Source organism: Mustela nivalis (genome assembly GCF_964662115.1).
Source record: "Mustela nivalis genome assembly, chromosome: 3".
Classification (NCBI taxonomy): Eukaryota; Metazoa; Chordata; class Mammalia; order Carnivora; family Mustelidae; genus Mustela; species Mustela nivalis.
The window spans coordinates 78613520-78622976 of NC_139022.1; the positions used below are offsets into that span (position 1 = coordinate 78613520).

At 46.9% G+C, this 9457-nt stretch overlaps 1 protein-coding gene across 3 annotated transcripts in view; it reads right to left on the reverse strand.

The window, feature by feature from the left end:
* PDE8B (phosphodiesterase 8B) overlaps positions 1-6866 on the reverse strand; it is a 260450-nt gene extending 253584 nt beyond the window's left edge. For all 3 annotated transcript variants that reach the window (XM_082724779.1, XM_082724778.1, XM_082724777.1), the window contains exon 1: positions 5940-6866. In XM_082724779.1, the coding sequence (XP_082580905.1) occupies positions 5940-5975 (36 nt within the window). In that variant the 5' untranslated portion in view covers positions 5976-6866. The remainder of the gene's footprint in view (positions 1-5939) is intronic.
* Positions 6867-9457: the final 2591 nt, after the last annotated feature.

The window sequence follows — 9457 nt, forward strand, 5'->3', positions numbered from 1 at the left end:
GCTGCAGTCCCTCTGGGTGGTCCGTGCCCCTGGGGAGCAGTCTGGGACACAACACATTGTGCCTAGACAGCTCCAAGAGCTTCTGAAGCTGCAGATAATCAAGGTCATCACTCTGATCCCCTGGTATATGCCAACCGCTCTACATATATTATCTCATTTCATTGGCACCCTAACATTTAAGTGCTGCTCTTCCCACTTTACCGATGAGGAAACATTGCTGGAAAGGGGCAGGGCAGGGATTAGAGCTCAGGCGCCTGCTTCAGGATTCATGTAACCACCACGCTCATCACCTCTCCTACAGTCTCTGTCTCATGTTAAAGGAAATGTTACTTGATGCAGGTAGTAACACTGGGCCACTTTAAAACCATATCCAGGGAATTCAGAAAAATAACACTTTTTGTTAGTCAGTAGCTGAGGATGAGATGTGAAGAGAGAGATGGCTCTGTGATGTGGCTTCAGAAACACCCCAGCCTCCTCAAATAAAAACTGGAAGACTACACCTCAGGACGGGCCACATAATGACAGCGACAATGGATTTGGGGCTGAATTGCAGCCCCTCCCCCAAATTCATATGTTGAATTCTTAGCTCTCCTCCCCCAGCTCAGAATGTAACTATATCTGAATAGGGCCTTTAAAGAGGTCAATAACATTCAACTAACTCATGAGGGTGGATTCCAACCCAGGACTGTTGCCTTTATAAAAGAGTATGTGTGTGGGGGGTGCACCTGGGCAGCTCAACCAGTTAAGCAGTAGACTATTACGGTTCAGGTCAGGATCTCAGGGTCAGTGGATCAAGCCCTGGGTAGGGCTCTACACTCAGCGGGAGTCTGCTTGAGATTCTCTCCTTCCTTCTTCCTCTGCCCTTTTCCCTGCATCTACTCTCCTGCATAGGCTCACTCTCTCTCCCCCCTCCCTCAAATAAATATTTTTTAAAAATTTGTTTTAGGGGTGCCTAGGTGGCTCAGTGGGTTAAGGCCTCTGCCTTCAGCTCAGGTCATGATCCCAGGGTCCTGGGTTCGAGCCCTACATCGGGCTCTCTGCTCAGCGGGGAGCCTGCTTCCCCTTCTCTCTCTCTGCCTGTCTCCCTGCCTACTTGTGATCTCTGTCAAATAAAGAAATAAAATCTTTAAAAAAAAATTTTGTTTTAAAGAGATTATAACACAGACACACAGAGAGAAGATCGCATGAAGATGCAGGGGAAAGATGGTGAAAGGGGAGCAGCATGTGCTACCCCAAAATATGCCTCTTTAGCATAAGGATTATTCTGAACTGATTATTTTTTAAGGAATTGCAGACACAAAAGAAGCTCTGAAAACAGGGTAGCAGCTTACCTTTTGTAAGAGAAATTTACATTCGAAAGGGATCTTGTACCAGGAAGGGAGCTATTACCAGAGATAACTCCCCTGAAAGACTTATCTGCAGGGCAGGGCAACCTTGGTTTACCAAACATTCACTTTTCTCACCTTCCTTTGAATTGCCTTTTCCCCCTGGAAACCTCAGACCCCTTTCCCTTAGATCAAGATGATCATGATGGCCCTGATCATGTGGCCGCCTTTTGACAGGTCTCATTATCTTTGTGGGACTCCAGAAAGTGCCAAGTAATTATGTGTATGTTATTAAAATTTGTTTTTCTGCTGTAGATCTGTTTTTTTTTGTTTTGTTTTGTTTTGTTTTTGCTTTTGCTTTTTATTTCAGGGGGCAGGGTATCTGCCAAGAACCTAGAAGGATAGAGGGAAAATTATGTTTCCTCCTCTACAGTGGCCATGTACCAGCCAAGGAGAGAGACCCTCACAAGAAATCAACCCCACTGACATCTTGATCTAGGACTTCTGGCCTCCAGAACTATAAGATAAATTTCTCTTGTTTACGACACCCAGCCTGTGGTACTTTGTCATAAAAGCCCTAGCAGACTAATACACAATGCTATGTATTTACCACACCATTTCCTCTTTCTGGATGAGGGAAAACAACATTTTCTACCCTCCCTGCATTGGGGTGAGGTCCTTGTGACTAGTTGTGTGTGACCAAAGGATCATAAATAAAAGAAATACACTTCCTTCCTCAGCTGAGGCACTTAAAGGCGGGTGTTATTTGCCCATGGTCCTTCTCTCCTCCGCCACTGCCATGGGACCAGGGAGACAGTATGCTCTAGAAAATGGAGTTACAAGATGGCAGAGCTCCCGTCAGCCTGGCTCCCTCAGTGACTGTGTGGGGCAGGGCACTCTGTTAACCTGCTTTGGACTTTAATATGAGAAATAAACTTTTTTTTTTTTTAAGCCACTGAGGTTTCAGGGGTTATTTGTGACTGCAGCATACTCTAGCCTCTCCTCACACACAAATCCACCTTTGAAAAGATGGACTACCAAAAACCTATTTCAGGACTTAACGTGCCATTGGGTGAAACCATATTACATTTTCAGTTTTGCAGGTAAGATGCTCACATAGGAACAATTTCATTTGTTCACCCTCTGATTGTACATATTTGCAGAATTAGAACCAATAGGTTCGACCACCTCCAACTGACAGACAATACAGGTGAGACCCATTCAGATTCCCGGTTTCTGAAAAGCCCAGAAACATGTTAGCGGAGGAACTGGACTCCAAACCAAAAATTATATTTCTTTGTGTGACAACAAGTTAGCAGTATCTATTAAAGAGTGCACATCAGGGGGTGCCTGGGTGGCTCAGGGGGTTAAAGCCTCTGCCTTTGGCTCAGATCATGGTCTCAGGGTCCTGGGATTGGGCCCCTTCAGGCTCTCTGCTCAGCAGGAAGCCTGCTCCCCCCGCCCCCCGACCTCTGCCTGTCTCTCTGCCTACTTATGATCTCTGTCAGATAAATAAACAAATAAAATCTTTAAAAATAAAAAAATAAAGAGTACATATCAAATGGTAACCATGCTCTTTCACTTAGCAACTTGACCCCTAGGATTAATTGACCAGAAAGAGCTGGACAGATGTGCAGAAATATAGAAATAAGAAGATAACACTATGCTAGCACTATATGTGATTGTGAAAATTCAGAAACAATAGAAGTGCCTACTTAAAGGGAATTGGTTAAATAAATTATGGTTCATCATCTGCACTCAAATCTATATAGTTGAAAAAAAGTTCAACTTTTTTGTCCACATGAAAAGACACCTATGTCATATTTACTGGAGCACAAGGATAAAAAGTAGAAAAAGAAAAGTAAATTAGCAATCATGAAAGATTTCTTAATCTCCATGCATTGATATGTGTCAAGTACCTGACATCTGGTAAACACTTTTTGCCCTCCCAACCCTCTCCTGCATTTTGCTTTAATTGTCGTAAATAAACCTAAGTAAGTGATCCAACTCTACTACCTACCAGCTGTGTGATCTCAGGCCAGAAACTTTCACAGCTCTCACACCTATAAAACTGAAAGAAATAATAGCATTTCCTTCAGAAGGTGTTACAGGATTCATTAGACTATGTACATAAGGTACTTAGAAAGATGCTTGGTACATAATAAGTGCTTAGTAGACAGTCACCATTATGGTGATGGTAATGATAATGATACTCATCTCTGGAACCCGGAGAAACAAGCTTTCTTGCAATTTATGTTGCATTTACTTCTGCTTTTTCTCTCTTAAAAAAAAAATATCTAGGAAGAAAACATAATAAATCATTCCACTTATTTCTCTTCCTGAAATTAAATAAAAAGACAATGCTTTTTAAAACAGTGCTTATCCCAGTAAACTCAGCTATGTTAGGTATTCTAATGTTTAACGTGGCTTCTAAAGACAATTTCCCTATTTCATTACCAAACCGATACACTTCTTCTCTGGGGAGTTAACAATAATGGAGTCATTCCCAGGTAAACAGAGTGTGTATCAGGGATAACCTAAAGTAGCCCCACTAGATGTACAGCACACTTGCCCTCTTCTGCCAAGGGATTAGCCTGGGGCTTCTCCTCTACTAATTTCTGTAACACTGTACTTATGGCAAGGATCTTTCAAAACCACAGAAGGAACCTTTTATGTGACCGCACTCTAACTTAAACAGGACTTTCTATTTGAGGTCCTACCCGGTGCATTTGAAGTATTAATTCAACCAACCAGGGTTACTTCCCAGACTGTAAGCCTGAAAGGTTTGTGTGGCTCTAGAAACAGACTGGAATTAAAATTCAATGTACCCACCGTTCTGATCCAGTATCTCTTCAGTCCATGGATGCTCTGTGGAACCAAGTATAATGCAGAATGCGAGGAACTAGTGAGCATTTGTAGGCTATCTAAGCTTGGCAAATTGCTGCTACAGTGGCCCCAAGAATTAAAGGTTTTTTTGGAGCCTTTTGTAGCAGCTGAGTCCCTGGCTTTGTGTGGCTTGCCCAAAAGTTTCACAGCTGGGCAGTGAAACAGCTAGGGCTGGAGCCCAAGGACTGGCTTCCCAGGGAATGCGCTTTCCACTGCTGCTGGATTATCATTCTTCCGTTTTTGCTTCTTGGACAACCAAGCAAAGTTAAAATAGCTCGTTCAAGGTCAGAGGGGCAGTCAAGCACAGCTGGCAATGCCAACCGGCAGATTATAAAATCCTAAAGGCAGATTATAAAATCCTAAAGGGAAGGTCCTCCTACCTCACCTATCCCCACCAACGCGGTGTAAATGTTTTTGTTGATTGTCTCCAAACACAGTTTAGAGGAAGTTTCTCTTCTAGGTCAGTCCTAGGTGTGTAAACACGTGTGACACACGTGTCTGTTACCAGCCGAGTAGGCACACACGCCCCGCCCCACCCCCACCCCCACGCCCCGACCTGGCGGCTGGCAAAAGTTGCCATTGCACCGCGATGGTCGTGCACCCCTAGCGACTCGCCGCTCGCCCACTGTAACGATTCAGCGGCCTTTCTTCCTGGGGTTGGCAACTTGGAGACTGCAAACTGGCGTCAAATTGAGCCGGAAGCAGAATGCACGACCAGGGCTAGTCTTGAGGGTACAGAGGACCCTGTTGCACATTTAAGACCGCTAGCCAAGCCTCGTCTTCGGCCACAGTCCGGGGACCCGCGACTCCTTGATCCTGTAACTAAATGCACTCAGGTGACGCTCAGACGCCCAGCAGAAGGCCCACAAGTTCAAAGCGGCAGCTGGCGGGTGAAGCTCCCTCCTTGGACGAAACGCCCCTCCCTGAACTGCAGACTGCTCTCACCCGCACCTGCCTATACCTCCACGGTGTGAGAGCCTTCTTGGCACCCGCGCTGCATCTGCCCCACAGGAGGCGGGTGGTTTAAACCTCACGCTCTGTGTGCCCAGCGAGCGCCGGGCGGGAGCTGCGCGCGCGGGTGAGAGCGGGTCCCCGGGACCGTGCAGGCCCGGGTGCCGAAGGGACGGCACGCAGGCTTCCGCCACCAGGACGCCCACCCTCGCTTCCCCTGTCCCCCGCCCCCCCAGGCTGGGGCTGGCGGTGGTTCGCTTCCCGGGAAGGCGAGTGGCTGCGGCAGGAAAGCAGGGGCACCGCGGCCGCGCAGAGAGGCGTGGGAAGCTCGGGGTGCAACAGGAGGGGGTGGACCCGGCCCGTCGCGGCACTAGCTCGGGGTGACGCCAGGGAAAGCGCCGCGGCTGCTGCGCAGGGACACGCACTAGCGGCCGGTTGCTGCTGGTAGGCGATTGTTAGCGTTCGGAATTACCAGCCGGGCGGTTACACCAGGCACTCGAAGTGCTCCCCTCCTGGGAAGGGAGAAGGGAGTAGGGCACCAGGACACGCAGAGACCACGGAGGGTGGGAGGAGAAGAAACACCCCTCCTCACCGCGCCGGTGTCCGAGAGGGGCTGTGGGGGAAAGCTCTGGCCTGGTGCCTGCGCACCCAACCCGCCCAGCCCGCTTGCCGCCGAGCCCCGGTGCCCGGGGCTTTGGAGAAGGGGGAGGAGGCGGCCTCGGACGGCTGCCGGGCGCTGTGCCCGCGGGACGTACGGACCCTGCGCGAGGGGCTCACCTGGCGGGCATTCGGCCGGCAGCGCGTCTGCTCCATGCCGTGGCGGGCACGCGGCTGCAGCACCCCGCACCCCGCGCCTTGCGCCCACGGGAAGGGTCTGGTCGTTCCGAGGGACTCTGGCCCCGAGCCGGAGCCTCTTAGAGCCTTCACTCCCCAGGCACGTCCCGAGGCCAGCGGGTGCCTGGGTCCTAGCGCCCCTCCCGAGGTGTGGTGCCCCGACTCTGAGTCCGCTTAGCGCACCGCACCCCTAACTACTTCGCTCCCCGCAGGGCCTCTCCCCCTCCCTCGAGGGAAGTCGGGTCTCGCTAGAGCTGCCCAACCTGGTGCTGGTTGAGACTCGGGGATTGGGCACCCAGCTTTCTCCTCATCTTGCCCACCCTTCTCCACTTTCTTCTTGTGTCTCCACCTCCAAGTAAACAGTGAAGCATCAGATTTATCTCATTCCTCAATTAAAATTCATATATGTTATTATTTTAAAGAGACTCTAAAGTCAGAGACATTAGTCATTATTAATACATACAGTATAGCATATACAAGATCATTCGTCCTCAAAGTGAAGGAGAACTTTATTTATATGACTATGAAACCATGCCCTATTATTTATGTGTTGTGTGTGATGGAGGGTAGGTAGGATTATCCCTCAGTCTTAATTAGTGCAGATAATCTACCAACTGTGAGTCAAGTTTGGATCAAGCCAAAGGTGCTGCCATCCTTCCTGCTCCTCCTCCCCCCCTCCCCCATTTGAAGAGCTGGAATCAAAGGTCTGGGCAGATTCTATTATGAAGCTTGCAGACATTTTTTAAAAGTAATAAATTGTTCCTACTTAAATCCCTCAGCTGTAAATAAGCCTGGCTTCTTATTTGTGATTATTATCACACCTGCCCCATACCTGGTTCCTGGGTGGAGGGATTTCTAACAAAGACCTAGAGAGCATTTGCAAAGACTTTTCCTTTCTCAGCTGCCCACAGGGCTGAGTCAGTCCAGTTAAAACCAAGATCAACAACAGCAATATTTTCCTGCTGACTTTCTTATCCAGAGAGGCTGATGAGATTTCTAATGACAGAAAAGGAAAACAAGTAGCATGAAACTAGTCCACAGGACATGGAGAGAGACAAAGAGAAACATTATTATTTGGGTGTTAGCCATAATCTATAAAGGCCAATAGAAAAGTATGACAACAATATGAATATAGTCTTTATAGTCTTTTTCTAAGGAGCCCAAAGTTTTCTCTCAAAAGCATTCCTCTCTGTGTGCACAGACTCTAATATGGTCACCGATTATCCCCATCTCCTGGTGTTCATGCATTTATGGAACCCTATGACTTGCTTCCTACCTGGAGCAAATGGTGACAGGATGTCACTTCAAAGATAATTTTTTTTTTAGATTTTATGTATTTATTTGACAGAAGGAGAGAGAGATCACAAGTAGGCAGAGAGGCAGGCAGAGAGAGAAAGGAGAAAGCAGGCTCCCTGCTGAGCAGAGAGGCTAATGTGGGGTTTGATCCCAGGACCCTGAGATCACTACCTGAGCCAAAGGCAGAGGCCCAATCCACTGAGCCACCCAGGCACCCCCAGGATGTCACTTCAATGATTAGGTTACATAGCCTTGCTAGGAGAGTCTCTCTTGCTGGCTTTGATAAGCAAAGAACCTCAATAAAGAGGTCCATGTGGCAAGAAACTGAGGGTGCCTCTGGCTAAGAGCCTGTAAGAAACTGAGGCCCTTAGTCCCATAGATGAAAAGGACCTAAGTTTTGCCGGCAACGAGGAGAGCTTGAAAGAGAACTCTTCCCGAGTCAGACCTGAGATGAGACTATAGTCCCAGCTGATACAGAAGACCCAGTGAAGCCATGCTCAGACTTCAGTCTCACAGAAATTGAGGTAATGTGTGCTGTTTTAAGCCACTTAATCGGTGGTAACATGTTATGCACAACAGCAAAACTAATACACTTCCTCCTTCCACAGATGAAAAAGTGAGGGAAAAGGGGAGGCAAAAGGTAGAAGGGCTAACTAAGGTCATTTAAATTGGCAGCAAAATCTCCCATTATGTCATAATCGTAGCCTCTCCAGGCCCCATCGGACAAGGAAAAGCAAAACAGCAAAGACATCAGGAGGTGAAAGAGCAATTTCAGCCTGAGATTCGGAGGTGGTGGAGCAACAGAAGAACTTGAAGAAAGTCTGAGGCAAAAATAACCCAGCAGGTAAAAAGATGCCTTGAAAAACTCAGGGCCAATTGACCCCAGCAAAAAAAAAAAAAAACTAAAAAAACAAAAACAACCCCCCCCCCCACATTTTCAGAAAGAAAAGCCAATAAATTAAAAGAAAAACAGGAAAGAGAAAACTAGTAATAGAGAGACAATGAGGAAAAACAAAGACACTAAATCCTCTGAATTTTCTTTCCAATTTTCTAGAAAAGGAAAGCAAAAGCCATACTTTCTCCTGTGACTGCGGGGATTTTCCAGCAGAGCTGCTTAAGAAGTCCTCACAGACTCTCTGCACACAGCACATGCCTGTGGCAGCCAGCGGGGTGTCTGCGGTTCCCAAGATATAGCATAAAATCAGATGGCATCTCAAAACTACTAGCCAGGGTTCGGAGGGCTAGCACCTATTTGCTAGACTATAAGTGTCTTTTGAGGCCTACAGTTTTTTTTGTTTTTTTGTTTTTGTTTTTGTTTTTTTGATTTTTTATTTTTTATAAACATATATTTTTATCTCCAGGGGTACAGGTCTGTGAATCACCAGGTTTACACACTTCACAGCACTCACCAAAGCACATACCCTCCCCAACAGTTTTAAAGTATTCTGTTCCACCCTGGATGTAATACAGTTAAATTGAGCCCAACACTTAAACCCACTGGACATTTCCTGTCATGTACCATGAAGGGTACTATAGAGTGGGGTATGACTTTCAAAGGGAGGAAGGGGAGGAAGGGGAAGAGATGGAGGAAGGGAGGAAGAAAAGGAAAGAAGGTAAGAGAAGGAGAGGGAAAGGACAAGAGGCAGAAAGAGCAGGAAAGGGAACTGAAACAAAGGGAAGGAAAGAAGGAAGAAAGAAAAGAAAAGGTGGGGTGGGAGAAGAAGAAGAGAAACCTGAGACACAGAGTTTCCAGTCTAGCACAGTGGACCATTTAGGGTCCTTCAAGCATGGCACTGGTCATTCTTTGAAGACTGAAGATGTTAATGTCGCTGACAAGCTGGTGCTTGTGTGATTGCCACAGTGTGAAAGCCCAGTACAAACAGGTGCTACCAGTGTTTGGTAACTTCTGGAGAAATGAAGAAATTTAAAACATTTAAATTAAAGAAATTTAAAAAATTTAAAATGCTGCCACAGGCATGTACTGTGTGCAGAGAGTCTGTGAAGACTTCTTGAGCAGCTCTGCTGGAAAATCCCCGCAGTCACAGGAGAAAGTATGGCTTTTGCTTTTCTTTTCTAGAAATGTAATGAAGATATTACGTCCATGTTTTACCTTCCACGATCATCAATGACCCTGGCAGCACATGTGTTAGACTCCTTCTATGATT